Consider the following 26,215-nt stretch of genomic DNA (forward strand, 5'->3'; position numbering starts at 1 on the left):
TATTAAAATTTTATTATCATATCGTGGAGAAGAATACTTGAGTATAGAATTTTAGGAATTCTTGAAGGACAATGGAATTATTTTCCAAATGACTACTCCATACATATCTCAATATAATGGTGTATTTGAAAGAAGAAATCTTGTTGTATTGGATATGTTACAATCAATGGTAAGTTTCACTAACTTGCTATTGTCATTATGGGGATACGCCCTCCAGACTACTATGAATATCTTGAATCGGGTACTGTCAAGATCAGTCTAGAAAACACAAACGAGTTATGATATTCTAAACGCCTAAGTCTTAACTATATGAAAATTTAAGGATGTCTAACTTATGCCAATGTAATTAAATTAGATAAGTTGGATGTTAGATAAAAAAAGAGTCAGGTCATAGGATATCCTAAAGATAGTTTAGGATATTACTTTTACTTATTGACTAATTAAAAAATAACGATAAGTAGAAATGCATACTTTCTCGAGAAACAGTTCTTAGAAAAAGGTGGTTTGGGAAGAAACATTGATCTTAATAAAGATTTCAAAAAGCCTCAAAATGATATTACTAAAGTTGGATTGTCCACTCAATGAACCTCGATATCAGATACTACGATTCTACCATAAAGATTTTCTAGGGTATCTAGACCTATGAATAGATACAATTTTCTTTTTGAGTAGGATTTTGAATCTTGCTTAGCCGAAGAAATAGATCCTGATGATGATCCTAGAGGCTATAAGGAAGTTGTACTGAATATAGATTCAAGTAAATGGCCAGAAGTAATGAATTCTAAAATAAAATACATGCATGCTAATCAAGTCTAGACACATGTTGATCCACTAGAAGGAATTGTTCTTATTGGTTGTAAGTGGGTTTTCAAGATAAAGATTGGTCAGGATGGACAAGTGAAAACCTATAAGGTATGACTAGTAACGAAGAGTGATACCAAGAAACAAGACTTGGATTTTGAGGAAAATTTGTCACCTGTGGCTATGATTAAATCCATCCGAATAATGTTAGCTATTGCAGCATACCATAATTATGAAATCTAGCAGATAGATGTCAAGATTGTCCTTCTCAAAGGATTCATTAAGAAAAACATATATATGAAACAGCTCATAGGTTTTGTATCCGCGTTTGAAAGACATAAGGTATGTATGCTGTATCGATCCATTTATGGATTGAAACAAACTTCTAAAAGCTAAAACATTTGATTCGATGAAATAATCAAATCGTTTGGTTTTAAACAAAATCTAGATAAACCTTACGTTTACAAATAGGTTAAGGATCATGTCGTAACATACCTTATACTGTTTATAGATGACATACTATTAATGGGTGATGATATTGGGATAATGAATAAGGTTAAAATTTTGTTATCCATAATCATTTTGATTAAAAAAAACATAGAAGATGTGACCTATGTCCTTGGAATTTGTGTTTATAAAGATAGAATGACAAAGATAAATGAATTATCTCAAAAATTGTACATAGAAAAATTATTGAAAAGGTTCAATATAGAAAACTCGAAAAGAGGACTTTTGTCCTTCACTCACGACCTTCATCTTTCTAAAGATATAGGTCTAAAAATCGATGAAAAATGACAATAGATGCATAATGTGTCATATGCTTCGACAAGAAGAGGGCTCATGTACGTAATGTTATGTACAACACCTGATATAACATTTTTCATATGTGTTACGAGTATATATCAAGTCTATCTCGAGGAAAAACATTGTTTAACTTTGAAATCAATTTTTAAGTACTTAAAAAGGACTAAGGATCTTGTTTTGAGTTATAGGTGCTTAAAGTTAACCATTCATGGGTACTTAGACTCTGATTTTTAGTTAGATGCTAATGATAGAAAGTCTATGTTAGGGTTCATTTTTATTTGTAATAGGGGTGTAATTAGTTGAAAGAGTTCCAAACAATCAACCACAATTGACTCCATTATAAAAGTTGAGTACATATTCTGTGATAATACTAGTGCTATTACACAAGCAAAGGAACTAAGGGCACATCAAAAGTTCAAATATATTAAGCGGAAACATCACATTTTGATAAAATTCATTAGAACTGAAGAGATAATAATATAACGATACCATCAGCACAAAATAGTTGACCCACTGACTAAGGCGATGACACTAAAACAGTTGGACTATCATTTTGAGAATATGGGTATGCGATACAACAACGAATAACTCTAGTGTAAGTGAGAGTTTTGTTAATGTATGCCCTAATAACCATTCACGTTATCAGTTCAGGGGGCATTTTAATCTTGTATATATATTTATGTAAATTATTAATAAAAGAATTAGTTTTTTTTTTTGTTCATATGCATAAATTATTTCCTTTATTTGCAATAATATAAAGTATGCATATGAATTGCTCAGATGACTCACTTAATATATAAATTGAGTCATCGAATTGTTCTTTACAAATGTGACATAACTTGGGCGATTATATCATACAGTAGGCATATCGAACAACTCCATTGAATGCCATAAGATGACATTAGTGTGAGTAACAATAATGGTCATTTCATTACGATATTGGCATGGATAAACAGTTAGAGAACAATCTTTCAAACAGGACTAAATAACGATAAGTCACATAGTTATCAAATTGTAGTCAATGACTTATCGTAAGATTATACTAGCATATAAAGTAATCCTTTGACTTGAGATATTATGGTCAGATCTGATACGAATACGAATGATTCGTATGTTGTATATATATGGGGTTAGTCACATCTTGTAAAACAAACCATATTGGTCATTTGTTATATGTATATGGAGAAAAATGATGCTCAAGATGGGATTTATTGACTTATAAAGTATTAGGTTCTGAATATTTGTTGATTTGACTCGAATCTGAGTTTCGAAGCAAACATTGATAAATATTGGAAATCGAATCGCTGACCATAGTGTAATGTAAGTTATATGAAGGATATTCATAATGATGAGTTCTGAATGTTTGAATCAACGATTCGTATAGAATTGAAATTAGGCCTTTGACAATCCATTAGCCTGAAATCGATTTGGATTTGACAATGAAAAGATATTACCTACATGGAACGTACGATTGGAGATATTAGGTTCGATGGAGTATTTCTTCATCGTGGTTTATGGACTATGAACCTAAAAAGTCACACCAGTAAACCAAACTTTCAAGAGTGAGGCTTGATTATTGAAGGTTGGTTAGCACCTTTCAAAGGATAATAATATTTATATAAATGTTATATCAGGGGCAAATATAACATTTTAAAGGCTAAAATATTGGTGAAATGAAACTATAATGCTTAAAGTATATAACTGATATACGTACATGGCAAGTCCACAAATTGAGAATTTGTTGGGCAAAAAGAGAGTTAACAAATTACATTTTGGCCCGTCATTATAAAAGGGTGGATTTTAGTTCATTTTAACTAGCTTTAATTCATTTTACAAAACACTTTCTCTCACTTAAAAGAAAAAGCTTTCTCCTCTCTCTTCCTCTTATCTCTTTGCCGAGGATGAAAGAAGACTTGTGATAGACTTGCTTTGAAGGCTTTTGCACTTGGGGAGTTCTTCCATCATCCTATTTTCCATAGGAGGCAAATGAGTAGGTAATTTTTCCGTCTTTCTTCTTTTGAGTTTGCATGTCTTGATTCCTTCTCTTTCATCATGTATGATGCTTGTTTGCATCATCGTCTTCATCTATTTTATCTTTCACCAACCCCCTCTCTTTTTGTTATGAAACAGATAACCTAAAGGCTGATATGAGTTTATAAAGAAAAAACAATATTCCTTGTTTCAAAAAGAATTGGCGCCATCCCCAGGCCTATGCTCCCTTTTAAGCAAATATTAGTCACCAAAATATTCAACCCAAGATGTCTTAATTTCTCTTCAACATCAATATTCTTTGTTGTCCTCAGCATTCATTAAACTTTCTGGTTACAACATTGATACAATCAAATCCATTGGTTAACTTTCAAATACAGCATGTGCATACCCTGTCACACGATTAATTGAAAAAATAATCGCAAAAATTGATCCAGATATTTCTCCAAACCAAAATCAGTCATTTTTCTAATAAATATATTGCCTGCTCTTAGAGAAAATGTAACTGATCATATTACTAATCAGATCAAAACCAAAACAAACTTCTAAGGGATATCTCATGGACTTATAAACGAGATTGTTAAGCCGATGTTAAAGCAATTGCTTGAATTTCTTTTAGAAGTTGAGAAGAGTAAAGTGTCTGTTGAGAGTTTAAATTAGGAGGCAAAAATTGAGATTAGTGGTGGGATTCAACTTTGATAAATGATAATAATACAAATTCAGGACATTGGTTTGAGACAAATGATGAGCTAAGTGACTCAGATGCGATTGTTGTTTGAGGAGTGATATTGAGAAAAACAGATATTACGGTTGTTCTGCCGAAGTGGGTTCTCACAAGGATGTGACTTTTCCTGTTGCATCCAGAAATTTAATCAAGAGCTCCAGTTGAAATTAACGTGTTATTAGGAAATAAAGGTTTGTGGTTAATTCTAGTATCCTAAATTTGTTTTACTTTCAAACTAATTCCTTGTACAAACTTACATTGAATGGTGATATCGGGATTGATAATTACCTTTAACCCACTTGATGCTCAAATTACCACATTTTATTCCATTGTCTTTTATTGGAAATTGATTAATGATTACGCTGTGAAAGCAAGTTTCCATTTACATGTGTTTGTCAAGAATACATTGATGAAGACTACCTGTAAGTGTTTGTTAAGAATACATTGACGAAGACTACCTAGAAGTAAGCCTTCTTCAAATTTCTTCATTCATGTTTCGTTGTTTCCATTCATGACATTTCTTTGAATGCATTAAGATTTTGCTTATCATTAGTTATAATGATCAAAGCAAATATGCAAGTCAACTCATTTACTAATATATCATTCAAAGGATTAATGGGTTAAACTAGATGTCCTAAGAAATCCAAAATCCCTCCAAAGTTTCTGAAATAATAAAAATATTTTTATTTCTAATAAACTGTTAGTGAACAGTTAAAAATTCACTTTCAAAAGTTCATCAATATTACCATAGTACCCTCTTATCTCCTATCATTTATCTTAATACCTAAATTTAATTAGCAGTATTTTATTTCTACGTATTTCTTAATAGATAATTTAATATATAAATAATGTGTCATCAAATAATTATATATTACTTTATTTTTAGGTCAAAAAACTTATGTCCACCCGAGGTTTAATGCAAATCCAAACTTATATCTATTAACTTTTAAAAACTCAAACACTCATACATCTATTAAATTTGATTGTACTGTCAGTGATAAAATTGTTATTTAGAAATTTTGTAAACTCATATTTTAAATTACCCTTAAATTTTGAAATTTTTATTTTTGCCCTCTAACTTCATATTTTTTAAGTTTAAAAATTCACTCCACCCCTTCCCCCCCAACTTTTTAAAAAATTTCAGTTGCCATTTTTCCTTTCTCCTTCTCTCTGGTGATGATTTGTCATTCCGATAGTCGGATCTCTTCCTTATCTCTTATCTCTTCCTCTCAGTGACAACCCTTTTCACTCATCAGTCATCTTCATCGGAGATGAAGTAATTTTGTCTTTAGAAGACAATTGAAAAATGAAGAGAGAGCAACTAGGAAGGCGGAAGGGAGAGAGCTAACGGTGATTGATTGTCAGAGAGAAGGATATGGAAACCCTAAGGAGATTAGAGGTGAAAATAAAGTTTTTTAGAACTCTAGAGGGTGGCGTATATAGGAAAAATATGAGAGTTTTGTACCCTACACTTTGGTTGGGTGGGTGGGGGGGGGGGGGGGGGGGGGGGGGGGGGGGGGGGGGGGAGCCAGTTTTTAAGGTAGAAATAAAAATTTTTAAAACTTAAAAGTAATTTTAAAATATAAGTTTAAATAAAATTTATAAATGACGATTTTTTCTCTAATAGTAATAACTAAATTTAAATAGACACTGAATATTTTGGTTTTCAAACATTCATAAGTATAAGTTTAGGTTGAAATTAAACCTTAGGTGGGAATATGTCTTTTAACCTTATTTTTAATTCAAAATTATATAATTATATAATGACATATTATTTATGTATCTAATTATAAATATATACACATAATTTTATTGAAATTTTGAATAGTAGCAAAATTTCTATTATTTTTGAGACCTCAAGTGGCTTTTTGTTATGTTATCACATCTCAAAGGGATTAAATAATTAGCCGTTAATTTAAGGTAAACGTGAATGGTGATGAATGCTTAAAATTTAAATGATGACGGAAGTAATAATCAAACATAGTTTAATTTTATAATTAAAACATTGACTAGACAGAGTGCTTGATTAGTTAAATGATCTGATTAATTGCGTAGCTGTATTTTATTATATTAATTAATCACACTTCTAGTTGGTATAACTACTAATTAAAATAGGTTAGTCGGTCGTTATTGTGGTCTGATTAAGTAGAAAAGTTTGTGTAGGTTCTTGTTATTGATTCTCAAGACATATGGACAAAGTTGGGTTTGATTTAAGAGTTAGGCGAAAGACTTATTCCCACTTAAGATTTAGTTTATTAATTGACAAATTCCTATATATTAACTTTTAAAACTTCGAATATTTACCTAATAAAATTATGATTGTCATTGTATTAAGTAATATTAACAAAAATAAAATTTGATCTTTTTTCTCAACTTAGTTTTAAAAACTCATATTTTTCTCCTAACTTAGTTTGAAAACTAACATTTTATCTCAGCTACGGTTTCTTTTTTTTTTTTAAACAAAATATAGTCATCGCCTTTAACTTTCAAAAAATTGCAATTACACATCACAATTGTATTCTCTCTTTCCGATGACCGTTCTTTCTGATCCAACGATGCAATTTCTGTCTTGTTGGCACCCTCTCCCTTCCTAATGATAATTTCAGTCCTTCTATTGAAGCTTTTGTTATAAACGAGCGAGATCTATGATGAGTGTCATTTTTTAGTGACATTTTTGCTCGTTTTTATGGTAAAAGTTGACACTCTCCTTTGATCATCGACACTCATCATGTTAGCTTGGTTCACTTCCTCTATCATATCTTGTTCCAACCATCCTTTCTCTAATTCACACATAGGAACGTCGGCTTGTTTCCTCATTTTTCATTGGCAATGTTGATTTTCTTAGTTGGCAAGACTAAGCCACTGTTTTTTGGTTTTCTTCGTCGATTGAAGATGAAAGGAGAAGTTTGTTAGAGTTGGTTGTGAAAATCGTGGAAGACATGGGTGAAAATGTAATGTTTTAAAACTTTGGGGAACAGTTGTAAGAGGAAAATTATAAATAATTTGAAACCCTAGGACTAGGGGAAAAAGTCAGTTTTTTGAATAATGCACTCCTTCATTAAATTTTGGTTTTCCATGTATATGTATACATATATGTTAAAAAGGGTAAATTAGTAATTTATAATTAAACTAACCGATTTAGATGATGGGTCAATATTTAGATTTCAAAAGTTAAAAAGTGGGATTTTGTCAATGGATTAAACCTTGGGTGGGAATAAGTCTTTTGGCCAAGAGTTAATTATATTAATCCATGTGAGGTGTGATAATATAACACAATTCTCTAAGTGGGCGTTTGATTCAAATATTAAAATATTACTTTGATAATCTAAATTTTATTAGTGTTATAATTTTGTTTGGTTTGTCAGATAATAAAATATTTCAGTAATTTTCTATTATCAATGATAATGTGATAGATAATATCAAAGATAAGTTAATTATAAGGACTTCAATTTCTGAAAAACGAGAGGAGGTAAGACCAAGTGCACCAAGGATTAATATGTTGCATAAAAAAAGACTGGATAACTCGGATGCAGAAAGTCATATTTCGAGGAATTCTTCTACAAGAAGAATAATTGGATATAAATATGCTCAAATACTAGCATATGAAGAAGAAGATATGTCGACAACATGAATGATAATGAATCATAAAATTCATTGTCATGCATTACTACAAGGAACAATAGATACTTGTATTATAGCATAACTTTGTTTTCCAGAATATGAGCCCTATACGTTAGATGTTCTAATAGACATAGGAGCAACAAAGTGTATTGCACGAAAGTTCTATTTTCCACCAAAAATATGGAAAGAACTTGAAAAACCAATTATGAACATTGTACCAGATGGAAGACAAAATATGATCACGGAATATGTCCAAGACGTGACCATATAGTTAAATCATAAAAAATTTGTTCTAAGAGAAGTCATTTTGTTAGACTACTTAAAAGTAGACTTTATTTTTGGAAACTCATTTCTTCATTGACAAGCAGAAGTGAGGCCTTTCATCCAAGATAATGATTATATCATACTTGGAGGACACAAAATTCCTATTCTAGCAAGGTCAAATCTCTCTAAAGTTAGAAATGGCTTTAGGCCTAAGAAATTATAGCCTGAAAAAATCACATCATATTCTTTGTTAGACCCAAAAAGAAATGATGGATCAATACCTTTAAAACAAATATGAATGAAATGATGTGTCAATTAAAACTTCAAAAATTCAATCCTCAAAATCAAATGTACCAAATTACTTAAGGTAAATCACAGGAGGTCCAAATCTATGGTGTTTACTTTGAAAATACAGATGAAATCACGAAGAGGAATAAAGTGTAAATAAATGACAGTCATGAAAACTCTTAGATTCTTGAAAGAATTAAAGAATTTAAAGAGAAACTTTCTCCATGTTTTGATGATTTACCATTAAAATAATGGGAAAGGAACAAAGTATTTGCTGAAATAAAACTACGAGATCTTAATGATAGAGTAAAATCAGAATTTCGTAGATATTCTCCTAATATAGAAGAGGAATTTACAAAGCAAATCCCAGAATTATTATCAAAGGGATTAATTCTCCAGCCTTTATGGTAATGAATAGAGCTGAGCAGATGAGAGGAAAACGAGAATGGTAATCGACTATAGGCAATTAAATAGCAAAACTATAGATGATGCATATAAAATCCCTAACAAGTCAGCTTTATTAAATAAAAATAGATTTGGAAAAATATTTTTGCGTTTTGATTTAAGATCAAGATTCTGACAAATCAAAATGGCGGAACAAAACATTCCTTTAATGGTATTCACTTGCCCCAAAGGACTGTTTGAATGGTTGGTGTTGCCATTTAGGTTGAAAAAGGCACCCGCCATATTCGAAAGGAAAATGGATAAGGTTTTCTTTGACTTATCTGATTTTTGTGCTTTTTATGTAGATGATGTACTAGTTTTAAGCAAAACTAGTGAAGAACATAAAAATCATCTTAAACAGGTAATCAAAAAGTTCCTTGAACACGAAATGGTCTTATCTAAAAGAAAGATAAGTTAGTTCCAAACTAAGATTAAGTTCTTAGGAGTAGAATTTGGAGAAGGAGGAATCCAACTCCAGGATCACATTGCAAAGAAACTATTGGACTTTCCTAATATGCTTGAAGATAAGCATATGTTACAACAGTTTCTTAGACTTACAAACCAAATAAGGGAATATGTCCCAAATTTGGCCAAGTTAATAAATGGATTAACAAAGAAGGTTAGTTCTAAAGTGTCATGGTCATGGATTGTAGAAGACACCAGCTACGTTATCCAAACCAACAAATTGACTCAGAACTTTAAAACTTTAACACTCCCATTAGGCTCTGATTCATTGGGGAGGAATTTTGAAAGCCAAAGATACTGATAATATTGAAAAGATAGTTCGATATGCATCATAAAAATTCTCACTTGCTAAAATAAATTATCCTGTTTATGAAAAGAAAGTTTTAGCAACTAAAGAATGTATTAACAGATTTTGATTATTCATTATTAGTTAAGAATTCACTTTAAGAACTGATTCTAAATATATAACATCATTTGTGAGATTAGTCTTAAAAGATAATGAAACTAGACTAATAAGATGACAAATCTGGTTTACGGAATATTGCTTCAAGATTGAATTTATATCTGAAAAATCTAACTTTATCATTGACTTTTTGTCTAGACAACTATAGGAAAATGGACAAGAAGGATCTAACTGAAATAAGATTTTTATGCTCCAAATGTAGATCGACAATTATTTAAAAAGAAATTCCCTTCTAGGAAAAATGCAATAATGACGGAAAATCAGGCTCTAAAAATAACAGCTCTGAAAGTCAAAAACTTACAAACAAGACTGTTAATTTAAAGAAGCCAAATGAAACTCTTATCGAAGAGGTAAATACTATGTTCAAATAGGTTCTCACTACATTACAACATCCAATAGTGAATCAATCACAAGAAACTTAACATCACCGAACAAGCTTGATATGTTTGAAATCTCAACAATCTCTGGATACGTATAATCCTGATAAGAGAAATCCAAAATATCAGAAGGCTATAACAGCCAGCGTGGTGACACCGAGGAAGAAAAACTTTAAAGTTAGGAGTACTAGTAAAGGGAGTTTTGATTATCCCTTGAATTCCAACAAAATGAATCTGCAAATAAAAGATGAAACTACTAAAAAACAGGATATTATTGCCAAAAGGCAGGCTATTGCTAAAAGGCAAGAAAAAGGAATGAAAGAATTACAAGATAAATTAAGCTATATAGATTAATTCAAAATTCCTGAAATCTTAAAGCTTACCGAAGCCAATAGAGCGATATTAGAATACCTGAATGTTCAATGCCATATAGCCCTAGCTATGGGACAAGGCGAAGTGGAACTCAGGCAGATATTTCAAAAACTAGCCAATAGACTAGCTTGACTTGAAGCAAATAGGAATTATTACGAAGAAGAAGAACTCTCAAGAGGATCTGTTCTTTAGAAACAACTGCTTTTAAGGTCTAGACTACTTAGAGATATAACAAGTTTCAAAATGTCTTCCTCGAAATAGTTACTTTAAAAGGATTAATAACATCTCTAAGAGAAGAAGACAGAAAAAATCTTCAAAAAGGACTTTCTATGTTCTCATATGGACTTATAAAATTACATGTTCCATGGAAGCTGTTTCGAAAAGGATTCTATAAATCGTTTCTAAAGAAATGATGGATGGATGTAATTGAAATAGAAGTGCAAGAAGCGATGGTGAACCCTGAGATACCAAATACAGTTAAACAGGCATTCTATATATTGGACAGAAGAATTTATACGTTTACGTGTGTTATTACTTCATCTGTTTAGGAAGATGACAACGTCTAACCTATACAAATTTGGGAATTCATTGTAGGAGAACCATGGTATAACATAATGGTTCAAAAAGACGTCTCAATGGGACAAACAACACTATAACAAATTCATGAACTAGGCAAGGTAAATGGATACTAGACTAAGCTATATATAGTAAGCTACTTATGGTCCAATCCAGGTTAGAAGAGCTCTTAAGGAAAAATGAAATGGTTCATATTGACAAAGGAGTAATAGTTATCTTGTTAAAGAAATATGCAAGAGTTTCGGATACTTTGTTTAGGGAAAATTAAGCCCAAATACAAGAAATGGTTGATGGTTTTAAACCTCATAATATATCTAACTAGGCTCTGATTGAAAACATAAAGGATATACTTTGACTTGTTATCACGCAAAAGGTTGAAGCTCAAGCCTAAACTGTAGAAGTCCAACCAAGGGAAGAAGGAACCTTTGGAGATTTCATGTACTCGTTGGATCAACCCATAGAATGAGCCCAAGAAAGGGAGATATGCTCAACCCAAAAGCAAACATAGTAACACATGTAAATGTAACGTGTATCAAATATGCAAAAGACAAGTGAAAAGCGAAGACAAAAGATCAACAGAGGAAATCCTGCCGACACTCTGAAAATCAATAACTGATACAACACCACTTGAATTTTACTATTGTAAAATATGTAAAACATGACTGACATATGGGAGACTTAGACCCCAATGCTCAGGATACAGTTTGTTATTTTGCGTCAGTTGAAAACAACCAAGTACAATTATTAAATAATTTTACTATTTGCTTTTATTGTTTTAAATTATAATGTCGATGGATTCAAAAGTAATTGAAATTCGAAAAGCTTTTCTCTTCTATAAATAGAAGGGGTTTAGTTTGTATTTATAAGAGTAGAAGAATTGAAAAAGAGTGTTCCTCTAAAACTCTGAACATGCTCTAGACATCAAGAAGCAAGGTATTTTATAATTCTACTCTTCCTATTTATATTATGTTTATGGACTTGATAATATAAATAACTTGTTTTATGTTAATGAATGCATATCATTAATAAAACTTGAATAATATGTTATGATTATTCACTAGTGACTACTTTTCCATATACTCATTAGGATTAATAACATATGATTATAATGAAATTGGTGAAGGGATCATTTTAGTATCAGAGCCATGGTAGAATGATAACTAATTTCATTATTAATAATAGTTGAAGTGTGAATTTCAGAACATTATTGTTGGATGTTAGAAATTCAAATTTTATTATTATGAATAATGATTTAGTAAAAAACAGGTGCATTAATCAAAACTGTTTTCATTTAGATCATGGAATTGAACAAAAACCCGAGATAGGTTTGTTAAATATTATCATAGATGATTTAAAAACTTTAGAAAACAAGTTTGACAATCTAGATAGGAAACTGAATTATTCCATTTATCGAATATTTTCAGTGACTCAAGAATTGGCCAAACTAGATGAAAAATTTTCTAGTATTAGTTTCGATTTACAAAGATTAGTCGCTTTGGAACATGTTCTTACTAATTTGTTAAATAGATAGACGCGGAACCCTGGCCAATAATAATAATTTTGGCTTTTTCAATACTATCACCAGGATAGGAAATTATCCTATGTCATTAACTCTTAGTGACATAGAGCAAATGGAGCTAATAAAGGATACACTGAACAAGAGATCAAACAGTGCACTCTTAATCTCTGTAATAGGAATCCAGATATTCAACTAGATTATTTGGAGTGGCTAGGAGTAAAAAGGTTGTTTGACGTGGTTTGTAAAACCTTGTGTCAAGATTGTACACGAATACTCTACTTTATGCCAACCCGGATAACAACCATAGAAACAAGAGAATTAGAATTGAAAAGATTTTGGTTAGATAAAGTAGAAGTTGTTATAGGATATTGGTATGGAGAATCTTAGAATCCTGAGGAGCCTTTAACATCATGTAACATATTTCCTTACTGAGATATGACAGACGAGGAAACACTTAAACAATTCGTTGTCAGCCTGCAAAGTGAATATCCTAGTCTCCTACCAGGATATGTAAACTTTGTGGCTTAGAAATCCTAAGGGGATTGGAAAAAAGCTTAAAATTTATACTTAAAGGTGATAAAAGAAGAACACTTTGTTTCAAAAGAAAAAAGCAAAATGAAGGTTGATCTTCCTAAAATCTCTCCTTTGGATCCTAAAAAAATCAGCAAATATTATAAAGAAGAAGTTAAGAGACAAAGGAAAACATCTGATAAGAGGGAAACTAAAAAGATTTCTCTAGGACCGAAAGTAGAAGAACTAGAGAATTTGATCTTTAATCTAAGATAAGTTGAAATAAAAGATAACCCTTTAGAAAGAATGAAGAATCTTTTACATTCATTCGAAGGATTCCTTCGTGAAATCTTTAAGCCTGAATACACTCCCACAACATATCCTACTAGGATTAAGTCAGAATATACTCCAAGACTTACACAAAAGATGGTAGGAATACCTTCTAGTGGAAGTTTCCTAAATATAGATTGTGTGAGCAATGCAGCAGAAGCAATCAAAATTTAGGAAATTGTAAACTGGGTCCATGTGCAGAATAAAGCCTTTAACCTAGGACAAACATACCGTTTTCTAAGATTGACTTTACAGGGAATTGTAGGAAGCTTCTAGTTAAAATTAAAGGTGAGCACTAGAATATTAGAAACGGTAAATGACTTAAAAAGTCGTGAGGGAATATTCGCACTCTTTAAGGATATGTTCTCAAGAGAATTTACTGGTATGACTATCACCAATAGGAATCTTACAGAGGTAGTTGCTCTAGAAGCTATAACAAAGCTTAGGCTTTTTGACATGTGTCAATTTGAAAATTTCGTTTGTGAATACAAGTGATATTTTTATCAGTTACCTGCTGAAACGCAAGAAGTTATGAAAAATACCTTCTTTGCAAAGTTACCACATGGATGGGACAAAGCTTCTAGTGAAACCTTTAAACTACTCCTAGAAAATAATCAAATAGTAAATTCTCTGGGACGAAAAATAGAGGTTGTAAGGCAACCTATTCGAACAAGGTTTCTTAATGTGAAACTTGATAAAGATACGAGAAAGCTTCAATTTAACGATACTTGTTGTTACAATTTTGATAGACTCCCAAGACAGTATGGATGCGAAAAATCATCCTTTAAACTTGCAAGACATCAAAATCGGAGAACTCATAAAAAATGTAATACTTTTTTATAGAAAAGAAAATTTCCTAAAAGATTTAAAAATATGAGGAAATGACCTATTTCTAATAAATCTAAACTTTCTAATCATGGAAGGTTTATTAGAGAGGTTATTGCAGAAGAACGAAGAGCAAGGAAATTTTGTGCCACTTGCCCTTCGGGAAAAAATGCGAAAGAATGTAATTGTTGCTGGATATGCGGTAGCAAAGATCATTACGCAGATAAATGTCCAAATAAATGCAAAAAGAATGCGAGCCTTAAATTCTTAAATATGAATTTAGAATCTCAAACCTTTAAACACAAGCCTATATTTGGATACAAGGTAAACTCAAATAATGAATTAGTATATGAACTGATCTCTGAATACTCTAACGAAACAGAGGAAGACTCCTCGACTGACGAAGATTATTCATCAGAACTAGAAGAAGAGGATATTTCTAACCCTACTCATCTTCGGTCAAACATTTTTATGAATATAATAGAAAATTTACAATAACCTTCTAATCTATTCAATGATGATAAGGAACTCATATCGCTAGAACAAGAAAATACTCCAGTAATCAGCTCATCTACTAGCTATGAGGATACATCAGTAGACCCAAATAAATGGGTAATTTCAAAACTTTCCCCAAAGGAAATATTTGGACAAACTTCACGATGGATATTCCAGGCTAAAGGACTAAGTGATGCACATGAAAAACCTGTTAAAGTAGCCTTAACCCAATCAAATGAAGGGGAAATCATCTTGTCAAATGATGATTGGTTACAAAAAGGTGTGTGAACTTGTAAAATGGGCAAATAACAAGTATCACTATGTACAATTAAGAGTTGTACAAGTACGAGTACAGGGTTTATTTCATAGTGGTATGAATGTTCCTATCCAAATAGTACTACTAGATAAGAGATGGACTACCTTTACTAAAGCCTTCGTTGGACGATTTCATGCCAACTTAGCTTTAGGCGACTCTATGGAATGATTCAACTAGGATATATGGTCAGTCTTAAAGATCTAAATCTTAAGCAGATTATGGTCTTACAAATTCATACTTCTGGATTGGAAGAATTACTACAATCTAATAACGGAATCGATATTCAATATAGGATGATTTACCAATTGGTAAATTATGTAAATCCTATATCAATGCACTCTCATTCAAATACTGAAGTGCATGGTCCTGGATCAAACTCCATTATTCCAATAAATCCTACCATCGTCAACCCTCGTCAATAAAAAGAATATTTTAAAATAATTATACCCTATGACATTTAAGTAAACTAATATCTTAGTATTATTTTATTAACTCTAATTAAACATAATAATTATTTATATTCATTAATTTATTTAATATTATCAAATATAGTACTAATTTATATAATCTATTTTGTGATAATATTTTATTTTTAGTAATAAAAATTAGTCAAACCATATGACCAAATGCATCCTAAAAGTTTTGGTAATAACATGAATCCTCTGGCAAGTTTTAAATAAAAGGGTAATTTGGGAATACATTCTAACTCAAACTTTAATAAATTGAGTAGCTCATTAGTGGTACAAGAATATGTGTGAGTATATTACTATTCATCATGTTTTGAGAGCCCAATGAACGGGATGAAACGATTGATTGATCGGTGATTAGAATTGATGAATTGTTTAAATAAATATTTAAATTATTATATTCCTACTTTTCATTATTAGATATTGTGTTAATTTGTATGAATATATTTAGTAAATGAATGGCATTATTGTTTTTGTGTGTATATATATAATACACACACATATAATGACAAATTATTTTGAATTATCTCTTTTATTATAATTAATATTGTGTGAACTAGCACGGTGAGTATACCTTCGGTAATCCGGTTTAAATTAATTTTTATAGTTAGTGATAAATTATTTCACAGATTTTTTTTATTTATAATTAATAAGGTGGGTGGTAATGCTCAAATATTATTATATGATTTAATTATTTATTTTATTTTTAATTTAAAATTATATAATTATGTATATATTTTTTTTAGTATTTAATTAAATATATAAATGATATGTCATTATTTGATTGAATGGTTTTCATTTAAAGATAAAATAATACTCAATTATATAATAATATTTTATTTTTATATTTAATTTTATAATAAAAAATATGTACACATAAAATTCCTATTCTTTAATTGGTTTAATAGAGAGGTGCCCACTTGGGGGACGGAGGGTGGGTCAAGGGGGTTCCCCCCTTGGCTTTTTAAAATATCCAAAAGTGTGTCTAATATTTCCATTGTGTAATATTAGTTGTAATTGTATCAGTTTCAAGTTTTAAAAAGTTAAAATTTACCCCTAACATTAGTTTTAAGCTTAGAAAAGTTAAAATTTACCCTTATATTAGTTTCAATGTTCAATTGTATAATATAACATGTCCTCTTTCTATTTTGAAAAAAAAGTGCTCTACTCCTACTCCCTTAGTTCAAAATGAAAGTGTTAAAAATTTTAACAAATCTCTGTAAAAAATTCTAATATAATAACTTTTACAATACACTATAAAAATAAAATCACATTGAGGTTACTTTTAAGGATGAACACAGTCGAGTTTAATAAAGTTTAAGAGCTTTTTCAAACCAAACTGAAAAAACGGTTCCAAAAATTTTCAAATTAAACTGAAAAATATGTGTTAGTTCGATTTGGATTAAGATTTGAACATATTAAAATTATTCACTTTTAAATGAATTTGAACCGAATCGATTTTTGAAATCAAATCAAGTTGATTCGAGTCCAATCCTAGTTGCTTATGTATGAAATGATGTATTTGATAATATTGATAATAAAGTAATTTTACAATACTTTCAAAAAAAATAAAATAATATTGATGACAATTATAAATATATTAGTTAATAAATTTTTATTAAAACAAATATTTATATTTATTTTTATTTTAAATTTATTTGTACTATTCTAATATTTATATTTCACTGGAGGTGCCCTCATACTGACACCTATAATGAACTTTCATACCTTTATTTGTATCAACTTTTGAAAAAATGAGATACAATTTGATTAGGGTATCTTATGTCACGACATGACCTGCTTGTGTGCGGTGGTGATAAGATCAACCATAGCTATTGCGGTGAACTGAGAAGGTTGATTTGCATGGAACGTGCTCTAAAATGGGGAAGGCCAAAGGACTAATTTCCAATTAAATTTTAATGTTAAAATGAATACATATCAATAAGATTTTAAAAACTCAAACACTCATTTATAATTTAATTTATGTTAAAAATTTCAGTTAAAATTAAGGGTAAAATTGTTATTTATTAAAAAAATTAAAGTTTTATCATATTTTCTTCCTAAATTTAAAAATCTCACAATTTTCTTCCACATAAAGTTTTCAAGTTTTGAAAAGTATCCATTTCACCTTCAAATCCCTAGTTTTCTTTCTCCTTTCTTTGGTGACAGTGACCATCTGAAGACGTCCAAGAGAGCCAGTGATCATCTCAGAAATTTCTTCTATAGCTTCCTCTATTTTGCCTCCGTCGAAATTAACATTGTTATCTCCACTGGAGTCTTCAATGTCGAAGCTTGTTCTCCATCCTTCTTTGTCAATTTACGTCTCCCACATTTACTCTTCTCGAAATACTTGATTGCCACTTGTATCCTCTAGAGTATTGCGAAAAACTCGTCCACCTCATCATCCTTCATCGTCGGTTTTCCGTTAACTTCATTTCCATTTGTTCTCTTCCCGTCCTTTCTCTGTTGTCCTCAGATGGTAGATGGTCACCGACTCTCTTAGATATCTTAAGATGGTCGTTGTTATTGTTGTTAGAGAGAAGTGAAAGAAAATTTAGGAATTTAGGAGTAAAATTATCACTTTTCAAATTTTGAAAATTTTGGGTGAAAAAAAAAATTGTGAGATTTTTAAACTTAAAAAAGAAAATATGATAAAACTTTAATTTTTAAATTTTTTTAATAAATAACAGTTTTATTCTTAACCCTATCTAAAATTTTTAATAGAAATTGAGTTATGAATGAGTATTTAAATTTTTAAAATCTCACAAATATGTCTTTACATTAAAACTTAATTGAAATATAGTCCTTTGGCCAATGGCGAAGGCACGAGGTGATACAAGTTACTTTTAGAGTTCAAATATATGGATTTGATTAAGTTTGAGGAATTTGTCATTAGTAAAAGAGGAAATTGTATTGTTCTTGCACAAATTGAAAGATAATTGTAGTTTATTCTTTGATGAGTCCATAAACAATGTAATGCGTAGACATAATCCAAGATCACACAAGCCATTTCGATATTTTAATATTAAATAATGCCGATAAGACTAGCATAATCATAGTTTTATTACATAATATTTATCAAAAGAATATTTATGTTATTATTAAATAGTAATTAATTTAAGCAAAGGATTATTTTTGGGATATTAATTAAAATCGATAAAATTTTTCCACGTAAAAGTTTTTAGGCAAACATACAGTAGTTTTACTTTTATAAGAAAATTTGTTTGTAATTCCAAAAATACAATTTGGCTTATTACACGTCATTTTCAACCATTCCGTGTATGGGATGTCAATGATCGTATAAGATGCGTGAGTGCGTGCGGGTGCATGCAGGTGCGTACGGGTGCGTGTGGGATGCCTGAGTGCATGCGTGAGTGTGTGCAATGCACACCCACCCTCATATATATAGTGTGCGGTGCGTGGAGAGTGCGCAGTGGGTGCAGAGTGCGCGCAATGCGTGAACTTTATAACTAAAAAATATTGATTATTTCTAATCAATTACAAACATATTTAAAAATAAAAATTGATTATAATATATTTAATATTTAATATAATATATATAAATAATAATAATAATTTTTAAATATATATTATATTATTATATATATATTTATTATATTTTTTTAATATTATATTATATTATTTAATTATATTATATATATATATAAATATGCAAGAGTATAAATCTTTGTTTTATATATATAATATATATAAAAAATTAAATAATATAATATAATATTTAAAATATATAATAATATAATATATATTTAAAAATATTATTATTATTTATATATATTAATTAAATATTATAATATTTAATATATTTTTAAATATTATATTATTTAATATATATATATATAAAAGACACAGTGCGAGGGTGCGTGCAGAGTGCGCGCACCCTTGCACTATATATATATATATATATATATATATATATATATATATATATATGAGGGTGCACGCACTCGTACGCATTACGCACTCCACACGCACTCATACGCATTGCACACTTCGCACGCACCCACATATTTCACACGCACTCAAACATTCCTTCTCGTGTCTACCCTGTATGACACCTACAGGGCTGGAAGGATATTTTTGAAATTACAAATAAATTTGTTTATAAAGGTAAAATGACTGTAGGTTTGACTAAAAATATTTAAGCGGATAAAATTTTACCTATTTTAATTAATATCCCATCCAAATTTTATTATAATTTTAAAAATATACTTATAACAGATAAAAATTTCAAATATTCACTTATGAACTAATTTCTTATATAATTTTTTATTAAGAGTAAAATTATCATTTTATCTTTAGACCTTAAAAATCTAAAAATATATATCATTTCTTTTCTTAATTTAGAAAATTAATAATTTTTTTTTATTATTAAATTTTAAAAAACTGCATTGTCCCCCAAAGATAATTTCTTTCATCTCTGGTGACCCACTGTCATTTCCTCCATTGGATAGTCTTCCCACCATATTTTTCTCTCTCAATTGAGATTCCCACCTGATCGATTTAATCGAACAAAAATGATTTGCTTTTGTGTGATGAAATTGGTCCTATGAATGTTGTTACCTGAGAAGAAGATTGTGGGAATGCCAATGAAGTTGTTCTTGCAATAGAAGTCATTGGAAAAGAAAGAGAAGAGACCTGAGAAAAGAGAAAGAGAATGGCGGAAATGGGTAAGACTGAAGCCTTTCTTTTCGCCTTCTATCATCTGCTTACATTTTTGTCGTAGTTGTCTGCCATGTCTCTGGAGGCTGTCAACCTAAAATCAAGAATGAAAATTGGAAAGAAATTAATTTGCGTTAAAGATGGAATGTAGGGTGCTGGATTTGGCAGGTAGAAGATTTGATTTTGGTGGAACATAAGAAATTATTAAGTATAATTTTCAATTTTAATTGTAAAACATTGAATTTGGCAGGTAGGAGACTTTTCTTTTTTTGGGTAAATAGGAGACTTGATATTAATTGAGCAAAAAAAATATGTGTTATAATAATATATATTAGAAGTTAGATTTATTGTTATTGAATAAATTGTCTACTGTCTTCGAATAATTCTTTTGGCCTTTTTATTATAAGGGAAAAAGAAATATAAAAAATGAAGCATTTAATTGCCCTCAAACTAACAGTTTTCTCACTTTCGTTAACTTTTATAATCCGTTAACTTTTGAAAATTTTGATTGAGAAATTTTATAATCCGTTAACTTTTGATTAAGAAATTTTATAATCCGTTAACTTTTGAAAATTTTATGTTTCCGCCCATCATTCACTCTATTAAAGAAAATTATTTGATTTATGTAATTTACTACTTTGTCCTCTTATTATTGCCCATCTTTTAACCTCTGCCTTTGTGGGAACCATATCCTGTCAAAACCATATCTTCTTTTCCTCATTCTTGCTACATTAGAACATTGCGTTCTACATGTGTCGCTTTCACCAATAATATTATAATGGTTTTGTTTGGATTGGATTTTATTGATTTAATACACTTTAAGTCATTGGGTTTGTACACTAAACAAAATCCCTAATTGCAACTCTTATGAATGTCGACTACACCATCCAGTGATTTTTACCATCCACTTGTTTACTTATCTCTACCATCATTTTCTCAATTTTATTATCATTGTGTTTGCCTTACCATCTCATGAGTTTGTTTTTATTGAAATTTTTTCAACACATTAGGCAAGTGAAGCAAGAAAAGCATAGGGTTGAGGAGTGAATGTCTCATAATCAATGAGAGAGTAGACTTGCGTGAAAACAAATGATGAATAACTGAACCTAAATCCAGTGTAAAGGATGAAGCTTGAAGCTTGAAGCTTGTGGAGGGAAATGTTATTTAATTAACAAAAGTGGGTGATAGATGGGAAAATGAGTTTTTAATATCTTAATGGGTGGGAAAGTCACTTGTTGAAAGTTTGGGTGAGAAATAGTTATTCGGCCCCCCGAAAGAAACAAACTGCTTGCGAATCCACTACATTATGGAACTTGACATAAGAAGATCATCATCAGCATCTCCGTCGCTATCACCACCACCACCCTCAAGGCCTTCATGGCCTTTGAATTTTGATAATTACAAAAACAAAGAATTCGTTAGAAACAAAATACAATTTATTTTATAATCATTGTTATTATCATTTTTCTTGCATGGGGAAGCATCTCTTGTCGTTTCGCTCCCTCCGGCGTCGTTTAAAGAAGAAGCGTGGCCCACCACAGCCAGCTCCGCCTCCTCTTCCCCCGGTTGGTGCTGTGGCTTCTCCTTCGGCTCAGAATGTGATCGGCGGTAGCAGTGGTGGGGGTGGGTCGGTGGCCGCAAAGGGGAAGAAGAAAGCGAGGCTGTGGATGAGGTTTGATTTCACTGGCAAATCAGAGCCTGTTGAATGTGATAAGGGTGTTATTATTGAACGTGCGGGGATTCCGGCGAGGGATTTGAGGATTCTCGGTCCTGTGTTCTCTCACTCTTCAAATATCCTTGGTAAGTTAACTTTTTTGGTGAATTGTTATTTGTTTTCTGATCCGAGTGTGGTGAGTTTCATTGATATGATCTGTTGTTTTTGTGAATCTTTGATATGTGTATAGTGTTTTTTTTATGTGGGTATTCTTTGATTGGTTGGTTTTGGATTAAGAATGTTAAAGGAAGAGAAATTTGAGGTTAAGAAGTGAATTGATTTTAGCAATTTTAGAGGGCTTAAGAGGATTGGTAGAGCCAGGTTCTCTCGTTTGTTTGTGTTGAAGGAGGGAGTATGATTTGGCAAATTGATTTAGGGAAGATTTGGTTTCTGCAGTCTTCTTATGCTGGTTTGTATCTTGTCTGAAACTTGGACAAAATTTTGCTTGGAAGAGTCATCATCGTTGGGTTGTGTTTAGGAGAGTTTGGTGTTGTGGTCATTACTTGTTTTGGCAAATTTTGGTGTTTAATCATATACTTAAAGTTTATCTTAAGCTAGTTGTATGTTTCAATTTTCAAAGAAGCTTTGCTCAGAGGTGTACTCATTATTGTTTAATGGTGAAAGGTTGGTAATAGTCATCCTACAACTAGTCTTACCCTGCAGCAGCTTGCAGCATTCTTGGTACCATTAACATGGGAATTGTTAAGGGAAGGTGTATCTGTATGGAAATAGTCATAAGAATTATATGCCCGCTTAGAAGTTATTGAGTTTCATAAGTCTCCTAGCACCACTAAAGTTTTTGGAAAATTTCTTTGCCTTATAATTTCAGATGAATAAGCTGGTTTTCTTATTTTTAAGGCTAGTAAAATTAGGCTGAAAGTTCTCACTTGCACCATGCAAAAAACACGTTGAGGTTTCTTCTTGTAGTCTTTACATGATATTTTTGGTTGTGAGTTGAGTGTAATTCAGTTGTTGAGTTGGTGAGTTTAATTTGATGGTCACACTAAATGTTATTTGGCACATTGAGTGATATTCTAAATTATGGAGGCTAGGGAGATTCTGATCACCCTTCTTTACTTATGCAAATTGCACTGTAATTGGTAATATTTTTAATAAAATGTTAAATAACGGTTTCTATTGTGGTTTATGGTCTCTTTGAACAGATTCTTGCCTTGGCTTTGATTGTGAGGCAGTGCAAACCAATACAGAGGAGGCTTTAGATTCTGTTATCAGCATAGGCATAATTATTTGGTTTTAATCATCTTATTGTCACATATCAATCTGCTTTTTTCTTCATTCTTTCCCTTTGTGTGTTGATGAAGCTTCTATTTTGCCCTTTTAATAATTACTTACCTAGTTTATTTACTGCCTAATATTTTTCTTGAACTAATAGGCATTGCATATTAAGCAGTTGATTTTGATAAAAATGTGTGTTCTGTCTTGCTCCCTGCAGCTAGGGAGAAAGCCATGGTTATCAATTTGGAGTTCATAAAGGCTATAGTTACATCTCAAGAAGTGCTGTTGCTTGATCCTCTCCACCAGGAAGTGCTTCCTTTTGTAGATCAGCTTAGGCAACAACTTCCTCATAAAAGCTCCTTTAGCACACCTGGGGCAAGGGCAGCAGATGTGCAAGATAACGAATTGCAGGTTTCCACACGCGAAAAGTGGTCACCTATTGGAGAAGCTGTTGAAGGTGTACAGAATGAGCTTCCATTTGAGTTTCAGTTTCTGGAGATTGCATTAGAGTTTGTCTGTACATATTTAGACTCCAGCGTGGCTGACCTTGAGAGAGATGCTTACCCTGTGTTGGATGAACTGGCTAGAAATGTTAGCACCAAGAATCTTGAACATGTCCGGAGTTTGAAAAGCAACCTTACACGTCTACTTGCCCGCGTACAAAAGGTATTTGATGAATTTTTTTCCTTGCTTCTTATGGTTCATGTATTTTTTACTGTTCACATCTCCAGTTGCCTCGTATCGTAAAATGATTTTCTATTGTTACCTATGCTGAAGGTTAAAGTAGGGGTGTAGAATGATGATTTCAGAGTGTGCTTCTCCAAATTTTTTTAATCATTGGCACTGAATATAGTGCAATAGTTGATAAAATGATGGAAAATGTTAGGAATGTCATTAGTTTATGCACTTAAGATGTCTACCATTACCAGGTTTTTGTGCATGGGAGTACAATGTCAATGACATGTCTAATTTCTCAGATAAGCCACTCATTAATATCCGTGCTATTGTTTGAAATGGATTTCCTGTGGTCTTAGTCAGGATTTCTATGTTCAACAGGGATCAAATGGAATTATGAGGGGGTGGGGGAGGATTCCTGTCTTGGATATGGATTACTGAAGCCAGGAGGAATGAAAGACCTTGTTTACCACAGAATACTAAATATTTATTAGCTTTTTTATGGTCTCTGTAAGTTAATCTCATTGTAATAGAGTTTACCGTAGACTTGAGAGTATAAGAAATCTTGAAAGTTTTGAGAATGTAAACAATTTTGTTATTTTTACTACTCATTCATGTAGATTTAAAATCATGTCTGTTATCCTTATACAGACATGCATTGCTATCAGAAGAGAATATTTGATAACATACATGATTAGATAATTAATAAATGCTGTGCTTACAACTTTCTGTGGTCTGTACAACTCTTTCATACAAACCGAGGTGTAACTGCTTTATGATTGCCAAATGATTTATTTTAATTTGTTTAATTTATTATAGCTTTTCATTGAATCACATCAAGCCTCATAAGTTTGTGTGATTGGGTTTGTACAGAGTTTTGTATGTGAATTTTTATGTTTTGATATTTATTCTGTAAAAAGCTTTTACGCTTCTAAGATGCTTATTCTTTCTTACAGCTGTTAGTATGTGAAGCTGTGTCAAGCTCTTTTTGTTTATCATCTATAGTGAAACACTTTTCTGTCTATGTCAGGTAAGGGACGAGATTGAACATTTACTAGATGACAATGAAGATATGGCACAACTATATTTAACAAGGAAGCGAATCCAGAATCAGCAAGCCGAGGCTTTGCTAGCAGGTGCAGCTTCGAATAGTATTGTTGCAAGTGCACCTCATCTTCGTCGACTTAGCTCTAACAGGAGTAGCAGTTTGGTGATGAGTACCGTTATGGGTGATAATGATGTAGAAGATTTGGAGATGTTGCTTGAAGCATACTTTATGCAGCTGGATGCAACACGCAACAAGATACTTTCTGTGAGTGATTTCCTTCTTGATTACCACACAAATAAATGTCACTCTCTCATCACCTGGAACTCAAAATTTTTTCTTTCATGAAGTATTTTGGCAGTTGGCGTCAGGTTTCTGGAATCATTCTTAGTTAATATGAGCGAGCACATAGATGCAATCTAGAATTTGTATTAGTAGCTTGACAATTATACTGTATGTGTTAATAAGCCAAGGCAACTTCATTATTATTTTTCTTAAATTTAATTTTGCAGGTGCGCGAATATATTGATGACACAGAAGACTATGTGAACATCCAACTCGACAACCAGCGTAACGAACTCATCCAACTCCAGTTGATATTGACCATTGCATCATTTGCCATAGCTATTAACACCTTGATAGCTGGGATATTTGGGATGAACATCCCTTGTGTGTTGTACAATGTTCAAGGCATATTTGAAATCTTTGTTGGGAGCACAACGGCTTTTTCTGTACTGCTTTTCCTGCTTGTGCTCGGTTATGCCAGATGGAAGAAGCTGCTTGGTACATAAAGTCCTCATGGTCAATTTTAAATATGTTTTATGCTCTCAAAGTTTGGAACATTTTTTTCCTTATTTATGAATTCTTATAATAATGGTTATCATGCAAAGCACAGACGTTAGACATGGACCAAGTATCAATTACTTATGTTATACATCATGTAGAATTTTGAATGAACAAGTACATTGCTTTTGTTCTATAGTTCTCCAATGTGCATGGGTTCTTTTGCATTGATGGTATGGTTGTCAACTGTGTCATTTGGATATGTTGTTTCCCCAAACTGATGCTAGAATCTCTGGGTTCTAGTAATTTGTAACAAGTAGTTTTCATTTTTGTGTTAAAATTACATGAATAAATTTATTCATCTTAATCGACATGATAAGATGTGATTCTCTTATTTTGAAATGGAGAATAAATAAATAATTCATCCAAAGA

General features: G+C 31.3%; 1 protein-coding gene across 1 annotated transcript; it reads left to right on the forward strand.

Annotated features, from left to right (window-relative positions):
• Window positions 1-21,636: 21,636 nt before the first annotated feature.
• LOC123193556 (magnesium transporter MRS2-4-like) lies at window positions 21,637-25,979 on the forward strand. Its single transcript, XM_044606592.1, has 4 exons — window positions 21,637-22,130; window positions 23,498-23,946; window positions 24,986-25,267; window positions 25,513-25,979. Exons 1-4 carry the CDS (start codon window positions 21,803-21,805, stop codon window positions 25,789-25,791), a joined length of 1,338 nt encoding a protein of 445 aa, XP_044462527.1. The 5' UTR covers window positions 21,637-21,802; the 3' UTR covers window positions 25,792-25,979.
• The last annotated feature ends 236 nt before the right edge of the window (window positions 25,980-26,215 follow it).

The sequence above is a fragment of the Mangifera indica genome, chromosome 12, assembly GCF_011075055.1.
Source record: "Mangifera indica cultivar Alphonso chromosome 12, CATAS_Mindica_2.1, whole genome shotgun sequence".
Classification (NCBI taxonomy): domain Eukaryota; kingdom Viridiplantae; phylum Streptophyta; class Magnoliopsida; order Sapindales; family Anacardiaceae; genus Mangifera; species Mangifera indica.

Coding starts and splice junctions, on each gene's coding strand:
- LOC123193556 (XM_044606592.1), top strand. CDS start 21,803: ATGGGGAAGCATCTCTTGTCGTTTCGCTCCCTCCGGCGTCGTTTAAAG. Junction 22,131..23,497: donor TCACTCTTCAAATATCCTTG/GTAAGTTAACTT, acceptor TGCTCCCTGCAG/CTAGGGAGAAAGCCATGGTT. Junction 23,947..24,985: donor TACTTGCCCGCGTACAAAAG/GTATTTGATGAA, acceptor TGTCTATGTCAG/GTAAGGGACGAGATTGAACA.